At 37.4% G+C, this 25,028-nt stretch overlaps 1 protein-coding gene across 1 annotated transcript; it reads right to left on the bottom strand.

Annotated features, from left to right (window-relative positions):
• Positions 1-1,026: 1,026 nt before the first annotated feature.
• On the bottom strand, positions 1,027-24,608 carry mtmr11 (myotubularin related protein 11). Its single transcript, XM_056762738.1, has 17 exons — positions 24,258-24,608; positions 18,277-18,346; positions 14,606-14,742; positions 14,393-14,462; positions 13,594-13,733; positions 13,216-13,300; positions 12,094-12,241; positions 11,673-11,760; positions 10,102-10,190; positions 9,887-10,011; positions 9,100-9,178; positions 8,787-8,857; positions 5,922-6,094; positions 4,805-4,975; positions 4,498-4,713; positions 3,400-3,702; positions 1,027-2,706 (listed from the first exon to the last, which is right to left on the bottom strand). Exons 1-17 carry the CDS (start codon positions 24,312-24,314, stop codon positions 2,293-2,295), a joined length of 2,436 nt encoding a protein of 811 aa, XP_056618716.1. The 5' UTR covers positions 24,315-24,608; the 3' UTR covers positions 1,027-2,292.
• Positions 24,609-25,028: the final 420 nt, after the last annotated feature.

Below are 25,028 nucleotides of genomic sequence, written 5' to 3'. Positions count from 1 at the left end.
ATATAGAAGGCCTGGCCGAATATCCCTGCCCTATGTGTAAAACCCTCCGTCACCTGGGAGGCTTCGGTCCGTCGCACAGCTTCCAGGGCATGATCCACTGTTCACCCTTTGGAAGTCAGAAACAGAAGCTGGTTGAGGAGAAGGGAGGCCAGTGGGAATAATCGAGTCGTTTAATGGGATGGTTTAACAGTCATTTACTCACACGCGTGTATGACTGTTGTAACACAAAAGAAGATATTGTCAGAAATGTGCTTTTGTGTGAATACAATGGAAGTGAAAGGGAGTCCAATGTTTTTTGGTTGCCAACGTTCTTTAAAATATCGTCTTTTGTGTTCTGCGGATTAAAGAAAGTCATAAAGGTTTGGAATGACACGAGGATGAGTAAATGATGGAAGGATTGTCATTTTTAGGTCAACCGTCTCTTTAATACAGTGGCTCTCTACTGGTTACACTGCACGATGCAGATTTTACATTGGCTATCGTGTGGTGACCCCTCATTGTACCAAAATCGATTATTGCACAAAAGTGAACACAAATGTCTATCATTATTATTATCAGGCTGAACATTATGCATAATGTATATGCATAAGGAAGTATCAGATAACTGGGACATACTGAACAGTCTTTATTACCAATGACAAAATATAGATAAGCATCTGTGGAATTTATTATCTGTAAAATGAGAATGCATTGTTAAGTCAGATTATTAAATAGATTTAATATGCTTAAAGAAAACACAAAAGAGGTTTTTCTCATATCTGGTGATCCTCCAGATTCAGTTTGTATTCTGTTCGTGATTGAAGTGCGGATTCTATACAGTAGTGAAGTATTGCAGTTTCCTTTAACATTTCTAAGTGTTTATTTGTATTTTTGTAATGAGTTCTGTTGATGTAAACGTTTATACCTCTGCAATTCATGGATTTTAAAAATATATCAGAGAGACACGCGTTTTGCAAAGTGCTTATGTTGTAAATATCAATTTTGATAAGATGTGTGATGTTTTTAATACGCCTGAATAAGCATTGGTAAGGAAATTGAGAAATTTATTTAGGAACTATAAGATGTACTTATTTATCTAAAATGTGCCAATAAAGGTTGTTATATAAGAAAAGATTTGTCCCTGTGGCAGATTAAAGGCTGGAAATTTCAAAACAACTTTGCAAATCGATTTAAGGCGAGTATTGGTCATTGCCCAAAATCAAAGCAATCCTTGTGCCGTATTATATTTGATATTCAAGAAACAAAACCAAACAGATTTATACTGACATGTGACTGAATATTTCAAGATGAAATTTAAACACAAATATTGTATGTACGTCACTAGCACCCTTTCCATTGCTTGACATTCTCAGAGTCTGAGGATCTTTGTCAATCCATACCTTTTTACAAACAAAACCGTGCAAATAAGACAAAGATAATGACGGGAGAAGAAAAAACTCATGTTGAAAGAGTTCCTGGAATGGTGATGGGATGCAGGTAAAAATACATATTAAAATGTCTTTAAACATTAGAATGAAGTTCTTCTGCTCACTTTTTCTTCACAACTTACACATTTTCTGTAGTTCCTTGTCATCATGAAGTTATAAAAAATACATCACAAATTCATGATGAAATAACACTTAAATATGCCCTAAAACGGCAGAGTATAATAATGCTTGTAATGTCAACTATATTGCATCTAGTTTCCTTCAATTCTTTCCTTTTTTAGTTTTAATACTAACAGAATACAAAAATGCATAATTTACTGGACATCATGGTACCACTGTTGTGAATAAAGAGAGACAAGCTGAACTTTCTTTGACCGTTTTGTCTCCATCTAGTGGCCGTACAAGAAACTGCAAAACCTGCTACATTAGAATAATTACAGCAGACATTTTCTTGCCTAATTTACATTTTACAAGCCTACCATACCATAAAAAACACTAAACTACAGCAAAGGTACCGATTTTTGGCATGAACTTTAGACATGTAACATTAAACATGCAGACACAATTTTTTCTATTGTCACTGCTATCACCATCTAATCTTAATACTCACTGTCCAGATTTGTGGCGGGAGAAAAAAGGAAGAATTTCTTCAGATGACTTATTTTGCCAAGCTATTTTTCATTCAATATAATATAGCTGCTCACACAGAAGAAGCCCCATGAAGTGCATTGTCTTTTTAAATCCACATGTATGCATAGAAATGTTTCTGATGAAGTTTCTGATTTGTACCGTATTTTAAGCATTTGCCTACTGCATCGCTCCAGTAATTCAAACACTAGAGAACCTCGCTTCTCCTGCCAACAGATCAGTTTGTGTTACTTTGGTGTTTGGGATATTTGGCACTAGGAGAGGGAATGTAACGCTGGACTGATTGTGACTCTTGTTGGTGGCCGAACAGAAACGTGTGCTTGCCACTAATCCTCTGTGCAGACCTGGGCGGCTCGGAGGTGGTCCATGGGGCTCTGGAAGGGTTTGTGGGTCGGGTTGTCGCTCTGCTGGCCGGTGGCTGATGTTGAGAGGATCTAGAGGAGAAGAGGAAGGTCCCATTGTTGGCGTTCTGGTTGAGGTTGGACTCCAGCCGACGTGGCTCCTGTTGTCTGGTCTGGTGTTCAGGGTGTCTGACAGAAGCCTGAGCGAGTTTCTCTCCGAGCTCCTGTACTTCAAAGGCCAGCTGATCTAAAGGATGCTGGCTGCAGGAAGACATGGGGTGCGAAAAGGCCTACAGACAGGAAGGAGAGAAAACAAGGACTGGCTGTTACAAAAATACAATGATCTTACAACGCCTTTGTAGACAACTTGGTATATATGGTTTGTATTATATAACATACAGCCTGCATTATCTTCTGTATATTATAATATATAGCCTATATTGTCTACTGTATATCATAACACATATTATATGCTCTTCTACAGTACATCACCATATATAGCCTTTATGATCTATTCTATATTTTCTAATCTCCTATATCATAACCTATATTCTATCTAATGTGCTCTTCTTTATTACCATATTTGATCATATATATTATTATCTATTCTATACTGTGCTTTTATAAATTCTCCTATATTTTATATAATCTACATCTCTATATAATTTTCAATATGATATTTTATAAAAGAGTAGATTATATAGAAAATAGGTTATACAATAGGAGACTATATAATATAAAAAAGAACCAATTTTTTCTTACATAGAATGTCTTCTATATTATATATATATATATATATATATATATATATAGCCTGTATTATCAACACTTCTCTTTATATATATATCCTATACATATAAATAAGTGTACATAATATGCATGCATGTGTATATACGTGTGTGTATAGATAATATTTATAAATATTTAACAAATGCAGGTATTCTTTAAAGTTATGTTGCCCAACGTTGTTGTCAAGAGTTTACCTGGGGGTGTAGCGCACCCCGTAAATAGCATCCCTTCCATACTCTGACACAGGGCCCTACAAGGAGGGGCAGCAGTATGGGCTCGAAGGGGTCGTGTAGGGTGGTGGTGTTTTCTGAGGGATCAGAGAGTGAACAGGCTCTGATGAGCCGCTCAAGCCCGGACAAACCCTCGGAGGAAGGAGCCCTGCGGTGACTCTTCCAGTAAGAGCCGGAGTTCCCGCTCCGCCATGGCAGCAGGTTTGAGGGATTGGAGAATGAGCTACGAGACAACAGGAACACCGAACCTGGCAGTCCATCACTGTGCTGAGAGACAGAGACAAAATAAACACACTCTTTAACAGGATAATGAAGAGGTACAGTCATACTGACAGCCCAATTCGAAAACTGACCCAAATGTGGCACAGGTTGGCCTCTTTTCCTAAGAACATCCTTCTGATTTATAGCCAACTAGGGCAGCCATGAAAACATGAATCAATGATGTTTATCTTGACACTCGCCTATTACCTCATAATTAATGTCTCTGTCCTGTATTATCAAATCCCTTTATCAATGTTGAGCATCCTATATAGGGAATGAGAACATTTGTAATCATTTAGCTGCGGCTTTTTATTTGAAGTGACCTAAAAAACACTTATTACAGCCATTATCCCCCGGGAGCAACCTGAGATTAGAGAAATAATTCACCATCTAATTGTTTTCATCTTCTAACTCACAGTCATGTTGTCCAAAACTTTACAAAAACATAATGAAACCATAGGCTGGATGTCTGAGCTGCTGTATTGGATACAATGAAAGTGATGCTCATCTCTACATGTGAAGCACTATTAAGACACCAGACTTCTATTTCACTGTATTTTACCTTTTTAATAGCAGCAGCTTTGTGGGATCAACTCAACAATGTTGCAAAAATAAAATGACGTCATTTATTCACTCACAAGTCACTGTAAATCCCTATATGACTGTATTGTGTATGGAACACAAAAGAAGATATTTTGAGAAATGTCCTAGTGGTTTTCTGTTCATACAATGGAATCCCAAATCACCCATGCATGAGAGCTGATGGTCCTTTACAGAAACCTGACTGCAGGTAAATCTCACCCAGCTGCGCTCCAGGTTTGTATTGAGGTTTCCGTTGAGGACGGGTGGAATACAGGCTGCCTGTGACACAGGTTGTGTGAAGCGGGCTCGCCTCGAGCTGCTGTACTGCAGGGCCCAGTCCCACACCGGAGGGAAAGGGGGGTCCACCGGTTCCTCCGGTTCAACCATGGGCAGCTCCCTCAGCCCATTAACAGGCGTGTAGCTCTGGGGCAGATGCTGCGGGGGAATTTCACGTCTCTTTTATGCTTGTAGAATATTATGGATAGTTTCAAGGTCTGACATGTTTTGAAAATTCGGGCTGCAGTACCTGCGAGCGGCGACATCTTTCTCTCTGAGAGTTGGCCAGGAAGCTACTGAAGAGCGGCAGCTGCACACTGTCATGCAGAGCCAGCAGGTAATCTTCTGTAAGATGGAAGCGTGCGGGATATTGAGACCACAGCTGCCACACACAGTCAAGGAAGAGCAGAAACACAGGCGCCTGTCGGAGAGCACAGCACAATTTATTATACACAATCTCAACAAGACTCTTATTGTGAATTTCTGAATGACGTAAATAGGTATACAAGCACCAGTGATCCTACTGGACTGTTGTTTTTTTTTGGGGCGCACACTCTAGGGATGGTCACAACATAAGGGTTAAAGTTTTTGTTGTTGTTGCAGAATTTAAACTGGCACTGCATACGTCCTTTGCTAATAAGGCAGTCCTTAACTGCTTTGCAACAAACTCCTTGCAATGTTTAATTCAATATGGTTGTTATTTTTGTGGAAAATGTTATTAGAAACATTTTTTACAACTGAAAAATATTCATTGAGAATTAAAATGTATTTTTATTTAAGAGTTTTGAATTGTTATTCACTTTTTATGTTTGTCACTGGGTTTTGCAAATATCTAACCAATAAAAAGCATAAAAAAAGTTATTGTAAATTTAAAAACAACTAATCTGAATCTCCGGTTTCGGAAGGACACACATTTTGGGCAACAAGGCTATTTGAGTTTACTAAAATATAAATTTTGAAAACGTTTCTGTTTATTGAAATCAATATAAAATACTGGTCTAAAAACTTGGAATAACTTAAATTAAAAAAATTTTTTAATGTTGCCTCAGAAATAATCTAAATAAATGAACTAAAATAATTGTATATAGTTAACATAATTATAATTATTATAATATTAATTATAGTTTAGTTAATATGTTATATAGCACCATAAAAAGCAAATACATAAAAAAATGAAAAAAGCATACAGTATATGCATAGAAATATTTTAACCAAAAATAACAAAAATTAAAAATATAAAATATTAGTAAAATTTTGTGAAATATGTAAAACTACAAGAAAACTAAAAACAAAACTATAACTGTTGGGTGTGTTAAAAACCCATAATGAAAGAACTATATAAATGGTTTCTTTCTCTTTTTCTTGACCTCTTCTTTATCACAGTCCCTGTGGTAGTTGATGCGGCTGAGGAATTTGTGTCCGGCTGTTATCCATTCCTTCTGCACCAGACTCTGAAATCCAGCTACAGTCCTGCAGTGAGGATCACACATCACCTGCACCAGACTAGAGACCACACAGTTCATGTCCCGATCCTCCGACTCTAAAGAAAGACATAGAAAAGAAACAGTCTATTAAATCACGGTCTTGAATAAATTATTGGGTTACAATGCATTCTAAAAAAAATCTTATTTATAGGAGTTTTATGGATTTTAATGCACAGGTGTAATTAAATACAAGTGTAAATAAATCTGCATCCACACAAAAGTAAGGCATAGTTTCATGCAAATGAAAACAGCATTTTACCGTTTTCTTGCGTGTATTAAAGGTGTTTTTTGTCGAAGTTGAAGTAAAAATGAATATATATATTTAATAATATATCATGAAATAAATTGTCTTTATTCTACTGACTTCCATTTCCGGACACATTAAAAAAGTAGTATAACAAAGTCTGAAAAACATATTTTCTCAACTAACTTTTACACTTTGGGCATGTGAATTTATTTCAGGGTTGTTTTTTCAAATCACACTCTGCGCATGCCAACTTTCTCCTCCCGCTTCATCCTTCAGCCTCATTTTCTCTTCTTAAGCTTTAATCTCTTAAATCATCACAAAAACTGCACTGGACTTAAACATTACATGACAGGATTGTTTTAAAGTTCTCAGAATATGTCTTTGAACAGTGGATCAGGAGGTTTTATCGCTCTCTCTTGTGTTGTGGTTTGTGTGTTTCTGCGGCCGCACATGTGGTGAACAGGTTCACAGTGATAGATGAAGAGTGTCAAACTCATCTGAGAAACTCATTCCTAAAGCTATTTGCTGCTTGTCAGGAAAATATTGATGATTATTGGAGGGCAACTGTGGGTCACGCAGAGAAACAAACGGTTTGGAGGAACATAAAATGAAATTGAATTCAAAGAATTGGAGGCCATTGCCAGATGTCGCTGTTTATTAGTTTATGAGTAAAGAGAAAAAACTGAACCTCTGTGTGTCAGTTATTATTTTTTATCATCTTTAAACGGAAGCATATCATTTCTTGCATGAAATCACACTTGCATCACCAAACGTATCGCAATTCCATTTGCTATTGGTTGGTTGAACAGAAGCTATTCTCACGTCACTGGTCAGTTTAAGGCTGCTGTGATGGTTATAAAAATCATTAAAAATAAATACTGACCACAAATCTCTCAGTACATAAAATAAACTTCTGCATTCAACACAACAATTTGCTTTTATACATGAGGCCCAGAAACAATAAAACTCCAATACAATAATAATGACACAAAGATATGAAACAGCCAAAGAGCAAAGTGAGTTTGTCTTTTTGTTTATTTATTTGTATAGTTCACCCATCATTTCCTTACCCTCATGTCATTCTGTCTTCACTAACTGACCATCGAGTTTATCCAAATCTGTATAAATTTAAAAATATATTTGTAAGAATGTGTGTACCCAAACAGTTCTCCGCCACCGTATATTCAAATATCAAGAAGATATTTTGAAGAATGAAGGACAGCAAACGGTTTTGGGGCACTTTTGATGACCATTATCATTTATCCTACCATGGTAGTTAATGGTGGCCATGAAGTGTTTGGTTAAAAGCATTCTTCCAAATATCTTTCTCTGTGTTCATCAGAACAAAGACATTAATATAGATTTGGAACAACTCTAGGGTAAATAAATAAAGACAGAATTTTAGTTTTTGGGTGAACTGTCCCTTTAAAGAGGCAATACGGCGTGAATATGTGTTTTGTGTGTTTTTGGTGTGTTATAAGTTGCCAATGCATGTATTAGTATTAATTAAAAAAAATAAAGTGTTGGAACAACAAATGCATTCTATCTTAAAGCGAATGCTCACCCAGACAAGCCTGAATCGCCTTGTGTAACCACACCCCCACAAATCTACATCAGTTTGTGGTATGATTTGACTAAGACCGCCCAAATGTATACACAAGTAAGGTGTGTGTGTACCTGTCAGTACAACTGCTGTGAAACCTGATGGTCCAAATATGGTAAGAGCTGTTACATTTCCGTCACACGCTTGCAGTATTCGACCAATAACTACGTACTGGTTAACTGGCCAATCACAGCACACCTTACTTTGTAAAAATTCTGCGCGTTTCAGAGAGGCGGGGCAAAGAGGAGATACAGACATGTACGGTATGTGGAAAATACAGCGTTTTGAACCTAAAATCGTGTATACACATTTCATTACATCTAAAACAAACGATAATATTCGTTTCAGCCGTGTCATATGACCTCTTTAAGTAGTCACATAATAAGCAGGATAATGTAAATTTGAATGTCTTTACCACACTATAAACTCCTTTTGCTTCCGTCAGTTATGATCGCATGGTGGGGTTTATTTTGCAATAAAGACATAAAAACCCATTATAGCATGTGTTCTGTTGTTCAGAATCTGAACGTTTTTGCGTTTATGTGTCTGAACTATCTGCTTTCCTACTAGCTGCTACTACAGCTTTCCTACAGCTTTCCTGTAGCTCAGTGGCAAGGTTGTGGGTTCGATCCCAGGGGATTGCAAATACCTATGTAAAATGTATAGGATAAAAGCAATGCAAGTCGCTTTGGATAAAAGTGTCTGCCAAATGCCTACAATGTAAATGTAAACGTAAATCTGAACTTCAGATATTATTAGATGTATGGTTAGACAAAGGGAAAACCACCTCATGTAATGGCGTCATTGTACAGTGAAGAAATGCTCCTCAAGTCATCATGTGTCAATAGGGTGCAAAGTTCAGAGACAGGTCAGATGACCTTTAATCAAAATGACTAACCTTGGAGAACAACAGTCATGTGACCTCCTCTGAGCAAACAAGCGACCTCTGCTGCTTTTCTCAGACAGCACCTGTGGAGACGCAACAATCACATCACACATAGCAGGGCAAACCAAACAAACACACGTGGAAGGGTAAAGCACACACACATCAATACACTGACTTTCACTTTGTAGTGTTATATAAGAAGCTGTTTAAATCGTACACTGCAACGTTTCATGCTATTGTTTTAAATATAGCATGCAGTATGCTGTTTAACAAGCTAGATTTTCAGATGTGAGAAACATTTCAGTCATCAGTTATAACCACACACCTGATATAGTCGAGCCAGCGTGTGCTCTCAAGTGTAGAGAGCCACTTGTCATCTGGCACTGATACAGACGATGAAATATCTGTGAGACAAAACAAGAATGTAACTGAGCGATACTTTGTAACAGAGTATTGCATTAGAATCACATACAGGTTTTGATTCAATACAATTTAACCTGTTTCTGCAGGTCAGCTGTTAGGGCAGGGAACGCATCGAAATGTGTTTACCTTGAATGCAAAGTCACTTTCTATAATAGGCATCAGTCAAATGAATAAAAATAAACCTCGTACTGAGACCGTCAGGAATGTTCCAGCATTCCAACATCACACAACAGAAATGCAAAAACGTTGCCAGTTGAAGAGAAATGTGAAGAATCAATGTGTCGAGCCGGCAGCTGCAAGCTACTGCGAGGAATGTTGTGGGTTTAACCACAGGAAGAATTTGAGGCTATAGATGAAACAACATTTCTGTTTCTCAGTAACACTGAAATTTATCTTTTCACACAACGAAAGCTCTTTGCTTTGACCTTTGCACGTCTTCAGACAGTTACCGTATCCAAGTGTCTCGACAGCTGTTGCACAAAAAACGTTCAACATTTACCAACAGAGTCAAAGTCTCAGAAAAAAAATAACCAGCTTAACCAGAAATACGTCAGTCAAACAGCTGCTCAACTACATTTTGATCAGCATAAACCAGCCTGGACCAGTAAGAAGGTTCATTTTAAACAGAGTTTTTTCAGAATGTCTTCGCAATATATTTCCGACACTGGAAATAGACCAAAAGCACTGACCTCCCAGACAAAGCGTCCGAAGTCTCGTGTGAGCCACCTGGATGTCTGTGGGTGATGGCATTTCCTCCCCGAGGTCCACGATCACACACATCTGCTGACCGCCAAACAGCACCAGCTCCAGATTCCTAAAGATCACAGAAGCTCCATTACTGACCTTGTTGGATCAACTAAGGGATGTGAATTTTATTTATATTATATAGGAAAAAGAAACAAACCTGATGTCATCCTTCTCATGGTAGATGTTATTTTGGAAGCTGGCCATTCTTAATAAATCGCTGCCCCGTGGATGTCGCCAGCACCATCGCTGACAGAGAGACGTCAAATTAGAATATGATTCATTTCAATTTCTTATAATAATATATAATAAGTTAAGAATAAAGTACTTTCATGGATAGAAATGTAAGGAAGTTTAGCAGGCTGTGCTGCTTAAAAGGAATGTTAAGCAAAAAAGGGAAATTCTGACTATTATATGAAAATAATATAGTATTTTTATTTCTATGCAACATCTTCATTTAAGGTGCAATGTGGAGATTTAAGTGACGTTGCGAATTGTAAGCAACAGCTCACTCCACCCCTCCCTTTCGAAGCCAAATTCGCCAAATTCGATAACGTATTTACGAAACATGCTCTATAGAGCAGTTTGTCCCTTTAGGGCTACTGTAGAAACAACATGGTGAATTCCATATAAGGTGACCCGCGGTGTATGTAGATAGAAATAGCTCATTCTAATGTAATAAAAACATAACGCTTCATTATGTAAGGTCTTTTTGCACCTTTGAAGACAAAGTAATGTATGTTATATTGCATTTCTGGTAATAGATCCTACACACTGGACCTTTAAAGCCAGAAAATTGCATATATATTATAACGTCTTTCCAAAACAAATCTAATACTAATTGTGACGAAACTTTCATTATTAACAGGATTTGATTCAGTTGTGAAGAGTAAGTAGTTATTATTGGTTAATATTATTTTTACCCACTAGAAGAGTCACAATATTCCAGTATTGTCCAGAACCGTTATATTAAAAACATGACTATCGATATTGTGTTTATACTACACATATGTAAATATCGTAAATTAAGTTTACACACAATTTAAGGTTTAAAAACGCTGTTTTTTCAACATACCGTGCATGTTTGTATGCCCTCTTTGCCCCGCCTATCTGAAACGCCAGATTTTTTATAAAAGTTCATCGCTCTGAAAAGCGATGTGAGCTATGATTGGCCAGTTAACCAGTGCGTAGTGATTGGTCGAATAGTGCAAGCATGTGATGGATATGTAACATCAGTTTCCAAAGCAATTGTACTGACAGGTACACACACACCTTACTTGTGTATACATTTGGGCGGTCTTGAACTGATTTAGATTTGTGGGGGTGTGGTTACACGTGGCGTTTCAGGCAGGTCTGGATGAACATTCACTTTTTTAATTCCGACACTTTCATTTTTGCAATTTTACGTGTCTAATACATGCACGGGCAACTTATAACACACCAAAGACACAGAAAAACACGTATTCGCGCAACATTACCCCTTTAAAAAATAGCAATTCAATAGGCAACGCTGTAGTATCATCATTATGAATAATTTTGGCAACAACAACCGTGTGGTGGAAAACATGATATTTCTATTGCTCATTCGCAAGTAATATCCCTAAATTTTAATTATATAGTAAAAAAATTACAAAAAAGATGAAAAACAAAATACTTAATTAAGAATCAATGTTGTGTTAAAGAGTTTGGAGTTTTGTACAGTGATGTCAGCGGTGGAACATATAAACTCACTGGGATTCGTCCATCATTAAAGTGGGCGAATGTTTTCTTCAGCTCTGTGTCTAAGACCCGATGGGGAACCACAGTGAATCTGTTGAGGCTATAAAAACACAAGAAAACAACGTTTGAGCAGTTTCCACTTCCAACATGGACACAGCTTCAGTAAACATGAAATTATAAATCCAGCTGTGGTGAGCTCACTGTTCCTGCATGCATAAACAGACGTACAGTAGACTTCAAGTGCTAGTTACTCAGAAACGTCATTCCAGACCCATGATTTTATGTCTTCCGTGGAACACAAATGGGAGAGTTAACATTTTTTTCTTTATCCATACAACGAAAGTAAATGGAGACTGAGTAAATGCCCAATATTATCTGCCATTCTAATGGAACAGTGACTAAAAATCTGAAAAGTCAGAAAGAGGATTTGGACCTGGTGGACATCTCAAAGCGGTCATTGACAGAGCTGACCCTCCAGCCCGTGGCACCTGCCCTTTCCAGTTCCTGCTCCCAGTCCGCCGAACACTCGAACCAGTTCATGTTCGGGTCACGTCGCCGGTTGCTTAGAAACTGCTTCATCTCTATAGACAGCGGAGGGAGGCATTGAATGCTTGGATTGGTTACAGGATCCGGTTTGTATGCAGAAACTCCCGTGAGCTGTGAACTCATTTGGTTTGCAAAGGTAACGGACTGGTGCGATGAACATGAATTGACAACAAACAAACCTTTACAAGGTTGAAAAAGGGCTAGAAGGTGATCTGCGTCAGATTACTTTTCATTATTCATCTGCTTGACTTTCCCTCTCAGTCCCGCCATAGCTCACATTTCTTTCAATGATTCACTTCAATATCAAATAAGAGCGTAGTGTATTGCAAACTACACAAAAAAAATACGCTGGCCTCAGGAAAACACTTGTAGACATAAAATTTCCTATTGGAAATATAAGAAGAAATCCATGTATTTAACTCTATATTTGACTTATAGAGGTGATTGTTCGTATTCACAGTATAAATTGTAGATACAGCCGCGGAAAAAACTAAGAGTCCTTTCCACATTTTCATTTCAAATCAGCTTTCCTAGATGTATTGTAGCCATTTCAGTCCAGTGTCTGTAGCTTTTCAACAAAATAAAACCTCAGTAGTGACACCAAGTCATCCAACGGCAAAGTGAAAGACTGACAGCATGACAAGGGATATAAAATGCAGATTATCACATAAAAATAACTTTTCCTAAATACATGTACTGTTGTATTGCTTTCAAGTGACTATGGACCTGTTTTCTTTGCAGAATTTGACGTTTGAAATAAATACAGAGCATCTTTTCTGCTATTTTGACCTGTTTCTCTAGTTCTCATTTTCTGCAAATAAATATTTTAGTTAGAAATTTGGTAGAAATATTATTAGTATTTCAAAGAATGAAACAAAATTGATAATATTGAAATGGTCTCCTAATATTTTCAGCGGCTGTATACAGCAAGGTTAAAATACAATTTAGTTATGAATGAAATTAAATTAGTTTCCTCTAGTTTATACACACATGATAATAAATAACTCACCAACACTACCCAAAGCGGAATTCTGGAAGGAGAGGAGAGTCCCAGGTTTCAGTGGTTGGTAGGTTTTAGCAATGGTGTATGTGATCTGCAAGCAAATTATGGAAATATAAAGTCAAATTACACATTTGTGAACCATTAATAAAATGAGCCAATTTCATTTAAACTTTAACGTAAACAGTCAGATCTGAGTGCTAAATTCAACTAGGGCGGCATGATAATCATTTCATATCTCAATGGTTCTAGCGTGTCTCGTGACTAGCTGTCACACATGTGTTTCGTCACGAGAGAACAAATGAGATTTAAATTGCCACAGATATTAGTAGGTCTTTTATTGCTCTGAATTGGGTTTCTCGGCAAATGTGTAATATTCATTCAAACCTCCATCGCTTGGGCATCAGGTGTGAGTCTGTCAAACAGGAAACAGAAGACACGCAGGTCCCGACAGTACAGCACCAGTTCCTCTGGGGTGAACTTCAGAGAGCCGTTTGGGGTCACCAGTTTGGTGCGAGATGGTCCAACTGTAGAAAATAGTAACATGCATTAAAAAAAACTTTCAAACACAGCTAAGATTCCATTTATATGTTTCTATTTTCTGGATCCATTAAGATTTGTTGCTCTTTTATTTTGTTTTATGTTATTTTTCATGCTATTATGCATGAAAATGACATTTATTTTGGCCAATTACAGTATTCTACCATAAAAAGTGTGAAGATAAAAAAAAAAAGTGAATTACTGCTTTAAAGATCCAGTGTCTGAAATTCAACAGCATCTAGTGGTAAAGTTGTGAATTGCAATTCTTTCGATGCAATTCTGTTCAAAGTACATAGATGTTGTCACCCTGTCACTTGTTTGCTGAAGGAGATTACTTAATTGCGCTCTGTAGAGCAGTTTGTCCCTTTAGGGCTACTGTAGAAACAGCATGGTGAATTCCATGCAAGGGGACCCGTGGTGTATGTAGATAGAAATAACTCATTCTAATCTAATAAAAACATAATGCTTCATGTATGGTCTTTATACACTTCTGAACACTTAGTTATGTCTATTATATTGCATTTCTGTCAATAGATCCTCCAACAAATTACACACTGGACCTTTAAGGGTCCTAAAAAAATAGGCTTTAATTGCTTGCAGCAATCTTAAATTACATCCATGTATTAGTCAGCAAAGACTGTCTTACCTGCCACGACTTTGTCTATAGAAGCAAGAGCTACATCGTGGTCTCCGAGCAGCACGGGATCTGCATTATCCTGGAGGACAAGAAAAGAGAAACATTGAAGATGAATTTGTCTGCAGAGGATGTTAGACTAGACGATAATAACAAGATTGAGGTTTGTAAACTTCAAGATTTACAGTAAAGTTTGCAAGTGCTGGTTTACTCGTCCCTACTCACATCAGGTCTCTGGCTGTCCTGAGGCACAAACGCCACTCTGAAGTGAGTGCAAAACAAAGTCCCAGACAACCATCCACCTCCTTCTTTAACCGACAGCTTTTTCCTCACCAGCACGGCTCTCTGCAGCACACACTCACCTGAAGAAGCACAATACAAAAAATTGCGAACAATGAAAATCAAACAACGTCTTAGTTGTCCATACAATGGAAGTCTAATGGGGTCTGATGTTGTTTGGTTATCGACATTCTTCAAAATATCTTCTTTTTTGTTCTGCAGAAGACAGAGATTTTATTTTTGGGTGAACTATCTTTTTGACAAATGAACCATTTTTGTGCAACATACACAACGAGTGCTCATATGCATCAGGTTTGAAATAATAATCATATTTTTTGCATTCCTATCTTAAATGTAGATGAAAGGAGTGACTTAAAATATAAAAGCAAAAAGATTTTTTTTTTTAAAAAGACGGTGCCGTAACGCACACTTGCACATACAAAACCCTCTGATTGTTTCTGATGTGGATGTGGTCACTTTTCCAAACCGTGTTTCTTCATTTCATGACACAGAGGTCAGAGAGATGGACTGGACGCTCATTACAATCTACAAGACTTCTAAACATCTGAGGTTTTCAAACTCCCTTTTCAATTCAATTCTAATAAAAGTAATTTCATGTCAGGCTGTGTTTGCTTTCAGTAGAGCGAATCTGCTCTTCTGGTATAAAGCACATGATCGACCCAATTTGTTTTTCGTCAACATTTGTTTTCCATTAAACGTCAGTCTCAGCCGAGTACAGTGTGTGCTACCAGAGCCAGATTCAATAAGCAATGGATCACATCAACCTGCTTTTCCAGGTCCTACCGCATGATTTCATGTCTGGAAATGTCCTGTGAATGGGAAACTATGAAGCACGACCGCGTCTGACATTCCAGAGGTTCAAAAAACTGTGCAAGTGTTCGCATCATTAGGGCAGGGAAAAAAAATACTGATGACATCATACAGACTGCAGAAGGTGGGGATATTTAACAACTGCTATTAGTGTTCTCCTATGAAGGCCGAGGCCAAATATATGAATAATTGTATTTAAAAAATTCAACTCTCAATATTTGTGACACAAATCCCAAACTGCTTATAACAAGCGGACTTGGCAACACCGGTGACAGCCCTGGACTCAGTAAATTATTATTGCTAGTATTATGCCAAGTTAAATCAACAATTTTTGTTTACAATGTATTTGAAATCTATTCAATTATGATAATAAATTTGCATTTTATTTATTAGAAGCTACTCTCTTTCGGATTAACTTTGATGTTTGTCTTTCAAGAGGCATCTAAGATATTTCCCCTAAAATTGATTAAAGTGATAGTTCACCCCTAAATAACAATTCTGTCATCATTTACTCACCCTTTTGTTATTTCAAACATGTTTAACTTTCTTCCGCAGAACACAAAAGAAGATATTTTGAAGAATGTTGTTAACTGGCCCCCATTCACTTGCATCGGTGTCCATACAAAAGAAGTGAATGGGGTCCGGTGCTGTTCGGTTACCAACTTCCTTCAAAATATTTTCTTCTGTATTCTGTGGAACAAAAACAAAGTCATCAAGATTTGAAATGACAAGAGGGTGAGTAGAGGATGACAATTTTTTCCTTTTTGAGTGAACTATCACTTTAAGGGAAAATTGGTCTGTCCATTGCCGATTTAAAATCCTCAGATCTATTCACCCCCAGCAGCTGATTCTGTTTCCTCTGTCCTGCGTCGGACGGTCACCTGAGATACTGTGGAACGGAGGTAAAGTCTTACACACGTCCATATCTGATGATGAGACTGCATATGTGTCCACAGGTCTCTGCAATATGAGTCCTTTGACCCCTAATGCTTAATCCATCCATTCCACAGCAGTATGGTGTGTGTCAAGGTAATGTTGCACATGATCTCTATACATCTTTAGATGACAAGGACCCCCACAATCCTAGTGCTTGAAGGGACAGTTAACCCAAAAATGAAAAATCTGTCATCATTTACTCAACCTCAGGTTGTTCCAAACCTTTATAAATGTCTTTGTTCTGCTGAACACAAATACAGATATTTGAAAGAATGTCAGTAACCAAACAGATCTCATCACCCATTTACTGTCACAGTAGGGGAAATGAATACTATGGGAGTCAATGGGGAACAAGATATGTTTGTTTTTTTTCCAAATATCTTCCTTTGTGTTTAGCAGAACAAAGACATTTATACAGGTTTGGAACAATCTGATGGTGACCGAATATTCATTTTTGGGTGAACTATCCCTTTAAGTGGCCACTTTTTGGACCCCCATTACGTTTCTGTGAAACAGGCTGGGAAATAGAAAGATCTGTGTGTTTGATGTCCAAACAGTACCAGTCTGTGCATGCTGAGTAACAACAAAGAATGAACTGTCTGTGAGTGGAGGGCTGTGTTTATACGTTGAGGTGAGAAGCTCTATTAAAAGTCGACGCGGTGGGAAACGCTCTCTACTCCCACAGAGGTGCTGAGTGTATGTGCTGAGGTTAAGTGTTAAAGATTAGGTCGCTCGAGTCTGCCAACATTCCTGAGTAAAGCTCCTGTTTAAAAACACTGCTGACACGGATATTACGGCGAGGGGCTGCCGGGGTTGGACACATTCAGCACACGGAGAGTTTGTTTTCTGACACCGTTCACACCCACAAGGCTGCTCTGTTGTTACCACATAAATTGGATAATCCTAAAAACAGTAATGGGAATCACTTAATAAAGCAGAAATGGTGCAAACTGAAGATCATTTTTAGTAGTGCGACATGAGTTAAAGGAACAGTTCACCTAAAAATGAAAATGTACTCACCCTCGAGTTGTGTGTGTACATTTCTGAACACAGAGAAAGATATTTGGAAGAATGCTTGTAACCAGACAGTTCTCGGCCACCATTAACTACCATAGTATGAAAAATGACAATGGTTGTCAAAAGTTCCCCTAGAACGCTGTCCTTCATTCTTCAAAATATCTTCTTGATATTTTAATATATGGTGGCTGAGAACATTTTTGTTACACACATACTTCCAAATATCTTTCTCTGTGTTCAACAGCACAAAGACATTTATACAGGTTAACTTGAGGGTGAGTAAATGGGTTTTGTAAAAACATTTTTGGGTGAACTGTGCCTCTAAATTTGAATGAAATTAGATTTTCCACTCACTAGATTTTGTGATGCGATTTGCGAGTGAAACCTTTTTATTTGATGTTCGCTTTCCAAATTATTGTGAAAAAAGTGAACAGACTCAAACAAAGTTAGCTGCAGTTATCACAGAAAACAGTTCAGATCCGCAATTTATTTTTTATTGGTGAATAAACTTCATGGAAAATGTTTACTGTACCAATCTGGAAAGCCACTATAGACCATTCGGAAGACAAAAACAACGCTGGTCCAGAAGAACGTTTTTTAACACTGCACACGGTTTTAACAAAATACAACCAACAGAACATTTATAACCGAATCAAAATGTTTAATATTCAGTTATATTTGTATGATTTAAAAGAAGTAAAATAATAATCGGGACGTGCTGCTGGAACACTGTTAGGATCTTGCAATCTGGTTTACAGTATAGGCCTAATGGTTTTAACCATTTTTGCCATCCAAAAGACAGTGACAACAGATGTCGCTTTATCAGATATTACCTGGCAAACAGCAGAGGCCAAGGACATCTCTCCCCCGCGTGTGAAAACTACTGTGACTCAACATCCTCTCCTGTAGCAAACACAGAAATATTGTTTATATGCATGAACACAGTAGGAAACTAGACATTCTCAATTTCTCAATGCAAAGTAAATAGGCAAAATCAATAAATAATACTTAGTCAGGCAAGCAAATGTTACAATATTGTGTAAAATTGGTTTGTGCACTAATGTATGGTGTACGGTCACTATAGTGAATGTGCAACATTGTGTGTTCTTTCTTTCTTTGGCTGCCGATCGTGTGAAAATGAAACTGTTTTCTAATTATAGGTGCTCACTAAATGCTGCTTTGCTTTTATCTATTCTAGAAGCATGAATTCATTTCCTTCCTCAATGTATACATTGGATACAATATCATTGAAGTTTCTTTTCTTGTAGTGTGCAGACTACGAACAGGTTTACTATATAAGTTTCACTTCTACATGCTACTATTTTTTTAAGGTTGTTTATTAGAAAGGTTTAAAGAAAGGTGCAGATCTGATATTGGATATACAGTATAAGATATTTTTTCAGCTCATGGGAAAAAACTTGAATCCTTCAGTTAAACTTCTCTTGGGAGAACTAAGAGATTTACAATACCATTCATCATTTAAACAATAGAAAACATCACCAACATCTTATTTCATTAAACTAAGAGAAGGCCCAAAATATATATAAAATACACAAACGCAAAGGCAAAATAGCTACTGCAATGATTATTCACTATCAGAATAGAAATCATAATGCAACTCAAGTACGCCTGCCCTAGGAACATTTACACTTTTGGGAAGTTATTTTTTCAATTACATAAAAAATGCCAATAATCACAATTACATCCCGTTTCTAAAGCATCTACTGATGAAAAACTGATAGCTAAGCATCGGTGGCTATCTGAGAATCGTGACACTGAGGAAGAGAAAATAACGTGCCATCAGACTCAAAGCACAGAAGAAAAGCAACAAAAAAACCCTCAGCGTATTTCTGCTGAGGTCTACACGAATCGAGTCACATGGTCTTGGTAGCTATCGTGCAATCTCTTTCTTCCTTCTCTATAAAACAACCCTCCTCTTAGCTTCTGGGGAAGGAGACGGCCAAGACTCATTACAGTTTCCATTGCTCATGGCTTCCCCTGGCTTCTGTGGCCAGAGAGAGCAGAGAAGTCCAGCTCAGGCAACATTCAAACCTTCTCTTGACTGAACCAGCTAGGCCAGTCTCGCACAACAGGACAGGCAGTGGGAAAGTGGGAATGCTGTGCGTCACCATATAAACCTCACACTGTTAAGTTTATTAGTCATCACAAAGGGGCACAATATGCCTTTGTGCCAAGCATCAATCTAGAACTAAATGAGGCAACTAGGGGCCCAATGGGAGGCTTAAACCTATTGCTTTAAAGAGTACGGCTATTGTTCAGTGGCTTGTTATTTTTAGAAGCTCTATGCACTTCTCTGTGCTGCTCAGAACATTTTGGAACAATGCAGCGATTTCAATAAAACCTTTGAAGTATTTACTTCATTGGTCAATTGAAATGTTCGAAAATAGCATCGTGGTGCTCAGACTCAAACGGATGAAATCAAAAGCCATTTCTGTTTAGCCATACCCCTCCTGTTCAACGGAAGAAAAATATATCATTTTTATTATTACTCAGGGTATGGAGCTAAATAAACCTATAAGCTCAAGTTTCAAATGTTTGGTGCGTTAACTCGATTTGAGAGTCTCTGTTTGATAGTAAATTATCTCTTAAATAAATTTAAAGAGCAGACTTGATATTTTTTTTGGCTAGGTAATAAAATAAAACAAATCTCTCTATTTTTAAGCAGCTAACAAAAAGTCCAAATCTAAGGAACAAAATATCAGAAACTGTGTAAGATCTTAGCCAATAGCCACACACAAAGTCAGTCACTTTAGCATCCACTTAGCAAGACACTGAAAAACACTTAGCAACCACATAGCAACAGATTAAACAACCTTATTGATCCTATAACAAAATACTAAAAAGACCTAATACATGGCAACATATAAAACAATGACTCTAGTGATCACAAAGCAGCACGTTAAAAACATCTTATCAACCACACGGCAACAGACTAAAAACATCTTAGCAACCACACGGCAACAGACTAAAAACATCTTAGCAACAACACGGCAACAGACTAAAAACATCTTAGCAACCACACAGCAACTCACTAAAAAAAACCTAAGCAACTACACGGCAACAGACTAAAAACATCTTAGCAACCACACGGCAACAGACTAAAAACAGCTTAGCAACAACATGGCAACAGACAAAAAAACATCTTAGCATCCACACATCAACAGACTAAAAACATCTTAGCAACCACACGACAACTCACTAAAAAAAAAACTTAGCAACCACACAGCAACAAACTAAAAACATCTTAGCAACCACACGGAAACAGACTATAAACATCTTAGCAACCACACGGCAACAGACTAAAAAAACATCTTAGCAACCACACACCAGCAGACATGAATAAATCCCGGCAACCACATAGCAACAGACTGAAAACCATTTTGGCAATCTCATAGCAACAGACTGAAAACCATTTTAGCAATCACATAGCAACAGACTACGAAGAACCTTAGTTACCACACAGCAACATGCTAAAAAAACATCTTAGCTCCCAAAAAGCAGCACTTTAAAAACACCTTTGCAACCACATTGCAACATAATAACAACATTATAGCACATAACACTCCATAAAAACAATGGCAACAACAAAGCAACCAAAACTTCTCAGAAAAGTCAAATATAACTGCCATATATAAACTCTCCTATAAAGAGCACAGTTTTATTTGCAGAAACCGCAACTGGTGTGCCAAGCTTTCTTCAACCCTGTCATGCTCTTTTTAGTGCTTATTAAAATCTCGTAAAAAACATAAACAGTGCTGAAAAGATTGAAGGTCAGAGGATGACTCAAACAGTCTTCTGTTAAATGTTGTGTTTTTCAATAAGTCACTTTCCTAGACAGACCCTGAACAAATCCCTTATTTAAACATCTCACAGTAAAACGAGATCACATTTCAATAACATAAACAGAGCTAATAGTAGACTCTACACTGTGTGTTCCACGCATCAAACAAAGCAAGAGTTAAAGGGATGATATAAGATCCTGTCATCATCATACTGTAGGAAGTGTCCCTAACACAGTAAATTCTCATTTAATACTTGAAGTTTGGTCGGCGCCAATAGCCCTGTGGTTTGTGCGCAGACACATAGTGCCAGTGCATTTTCATCTCGAGTGTCATTTGCCGGTCCACTGTCCTATGGTATTAAATGCAAAAAGCTCCTAATATACATATATATATATATATATTAGGGATGCACGATCAATTATTTGCCATATCGGTATCGGCCGATATATTAAAGCCGAAACTGCTCGCTGTTAAAATACAGTACAGTACTGTCTTTCTGTCCTGATCATTTACTTACTGCTATTATCAAAACCTTATCAAAACAGATAAAGTATTTATGAATGTGTAAGATGATCTATAATTTCTCTATTAAATGTACCAGAAAAGTTTGAAGGTGAGAGAATCGTTTACTAGTCTAAAGTAGGCTTGGTATATGATTTTCAGGGAGCAAAAGAGAACTAATTGTTACCTTGTTTTCAATGGTGAATGTTTTCAAATAAAAGCAGTTGTCCACTTTTGCCTTTTGTTTCAGTCTTAGGGAATTTTTTATTACTATTTAGATACTCTATATTGGGCAACATATCGGTTATCGGCTTCCAATGTTAAAGAATTATTGGTTATTGTTATCGGCCAAAAATTTCAATATCGGTGGATCCCTAATATATATATATATATTTGAAGTTTGGACCATGGGGCAACCTGAGGGGCTAATTTACAGGGAAAATGCAAAACTACACTACAGTACGCAGTATCAACTTATCTGTCAACAGGACACCACATATAGCCCACTTGTTTAATTTTTTATTTAAATTTTTTCAATCTTACATACTGTATTTAGTTCAATCTTAAAGCTAGCCGTTTAGCATTATTTGGTTAAACATTTTCTTTTGGTTGCACTAAAGCTTAAATGTTAATTGTAAAAAACATTAAATCAAGTCCGTCAGGATCAGCTTTGTTTTTGTTTTCTGAAGTGGTCTATAGGCTGGTTTAGGGTTTACCTGAACCAGATCTGATGATAGTGTGACCGTGTATGCTTCCTAGGGGCATTTACATGAGGTGTGTTCTTCGGATTAAAAAATAGCATACATAACAGAATTAAACTAAATGCAGTGATCTTTGACAACTGATTTTAAAATGCTATTTAAATAAAAAGCAGTGCTGCACAAGATATCAACATCTTGACACACACAACAACAATAGACTAGATGACCAAAAACCCCAAAACAGACTACAAGACGACCAACATTAACTTTTTATTAACAATTTATTTATGTTCCTCATGACTGCCATTCAAACCAACTGATGCAAAGTTAAACACTATCCATTAAGCTTACTCTGCGATGTGACACCAGCTCAAATCGTCCAGACTGCAGGAGACTCTCAGCTGAATGTGCCAGCTGAAAAAAGACTGCCATGACTGACTACAGTCTGAATCTTAACGCATTTTAAACGAAAAGCTCATGTGTTAACGTCCCAACAAAACTGCTACATTCACAATCTCTTTTCCATCTGTTCGTTTATAACCCTGAAGTGCACTGCGGGTCACACCGTGCCCGAATTAAGCACCCGTGTGCTTGGGTGAGCTCCATTCACTAAACTTGCTATTTGACACTGTATACACACACAATAATGCTGTTTCTTCAAATTCACTTTCTGGGCAAGGAACAGCCACTTCAGCAATACTTATGTACTGCCCCAGAATAATCCAAAGCCAAGATATTCTGGATAGGGTGTTTCCACGGCAACAGCCAGATGTTGTGCACATCAGGGCCTGTGGAAGGAGGCATCTGCTAGAGATTTCCCTAAGGCACATTAGAATAACTGTGAATTCAGTTGAGTGGGAATACAACTTGAATCAACTTTAGTGATAAATATATCACAAAATAACCCAAACTTGGAAATCTAATCTTTTGACCTTGTATTTAAAGAGCAGAGCAGCTCTCTTTCCTAGGAAATAAACTGAATGGTCAAGTTAAAACACCAAAACAGCTCTTCGGATGATGCACAAAATATTGGAACTTTGCCGTATACATTTATAAGTACTTTCCTTGTATGTCAAACTCATAAAACATATTTATTTCACAGATATAAACAAATGATATGGGTTTATGATGACATGAGGGCGCGCACATGACAACAGTTTGAGTGAAGTAGTCCTTTACTGAACAGATAAATCTGAATATGAAAACACACAAGAAGTGTAAAATTCTGACAAAGAATGCGGGATAGTATGTGTTCATCGCACTCACATCTTAACACATGCATGAATGAAATAAAGAACCACACCCGACAAGATAAAAGGCACAAAAAAGGAAAAAGAATCAGAAAACGTAAGAATGGAGATCTATCCAGATATGAAGTATGGAAACTGTATGATGTCCAGTGAAGCACAACAATCATATTAAATTCACAATGCAAAGCAAAGAAAGAGATTAGGTTTCAATTCTTGTAAAGACTATTATTAGTATTTGTATCCCTTTTATTTTCAACTGACTTAACAGGCTCAACCACACATTGCGGTCACATCCATAACAAGCATTTCAGCTTGAAAAAGAACTGGAAGCATTTGAACGCAGTTTTCTTATACAAAGAGACGCATTAGTTCAATGGAAAAGAAATTAAAAGGACGAATTAATCAAACCTCTGTCACTTTTGACTCGCATGCTTTCTTAAGTTTCAATCCCATCAAGTGTAAAGCTAATAATGTACTCAGATAATTAAAACAAACTAAACTGATATCTAAATAAATGAGTCTTATTTTTAGTAGCCTAGTATTAAACGTTGAGGCTTACCTTCATGTCTGGCACAAGCTGCCTGACTTTAAAGGAGGTTTTAGACCCAGTCAACATAATTTCGACTCAAAACAGCTGCCAACTAACAGGATAAACAGTGTATGAGAAAGCGGTTTAGAAGTGCAGCTTTGATCCGCTTCATGCTACAGAAAACCGACGATCTTCGTCCTGTTAGCATCACTAAAGCTCTTTCTCCAATCACGCTATGTTCATATATACAAAATAAACGCACTTGGCATAAATCATGTCTATCGCAGATGTATTTTCCACACGGAGGACGCGCTTTCCATCGCATTTGTTTACACCCCTTACGCCATGGTGAGAACGACACGGGTGTTACTGAGTAACAAAAACCAGCGCTAAGGGCTCTTAAAGGGACAGTACACCAGAACGCTGAATGGAAATCCATCGTTACACGGGCGCGTGTCAAATCCTAGTGTGCTGCCTAGGTGAGCAGCATTGTTGGGCGTCTCCTCGTTCGACATGAACGCGTTTTTTTATAGGTGACCATATATTATACATCAATATAGATACATATACATACACTAAGACACTCACGCTTGCTTAAAGGGATAGTTCACCCAAATCTAAAAACGGCCCTTTATCGATGTCGTTCAAACCTGTATATGACTCAAAGAAAGATATTTTGAGAAATGTCTTGGTGTTTTTGTGCATTTGAACATTTAAAACTCATTTGTGTTCTGCAGAAACAATGAAAGTCGTACAGGGTGAGAAAATGATGAGTAAACTCTTTTTGAGTGAACTATCCCT

This window comes from Triplophysa dalaica, chromosome 12 (genome assembly GCF_015846415.1).
Source record: "Triplophysa dalaica isolate WHDGS20190420 chromosome 12, ASM1584641v1, whole genome shotgun sequence".
In the NCBI taxonomy this organism is placed as follows: Eukaryota; Metazoa; Chordata; class Actinopteri; order Cypriniformes; family Nemacheilidae; genus Triplophysa; species Triplophysa dalaica.
The sequence above is the reverse complement of the archived record's forward strand: the minus strand, read 5'-3'. Positions and strand labels throughout refer to the sequence as shown.

Excerpts from the sequence above, each read along its gene's own strand:
- mtmr11 (XM_056762738.1), bottom strand. The coding sequence starts at position 24,314 with ATGTTGACTGGGTCTAAAACCTCCTTTAAAGTCAGGCAGCTTGTGCCA. Across the intron at positions 10,191-11,672 it reads TTAATGATGGACGAATCCCA|CGATGGTGCTGGCGACATCC; the intron begins GTGAGTTTATAT and ends TCTCTCTGTCAG. Across the intron at positions 8,858-9,099 it reads CGCTGGCTCGACTATATCAG|GTGCTGTCTGAGAAAAGCAG; the intron begins GTGTGTGGTTAT and ends GCGTCTCCACAG.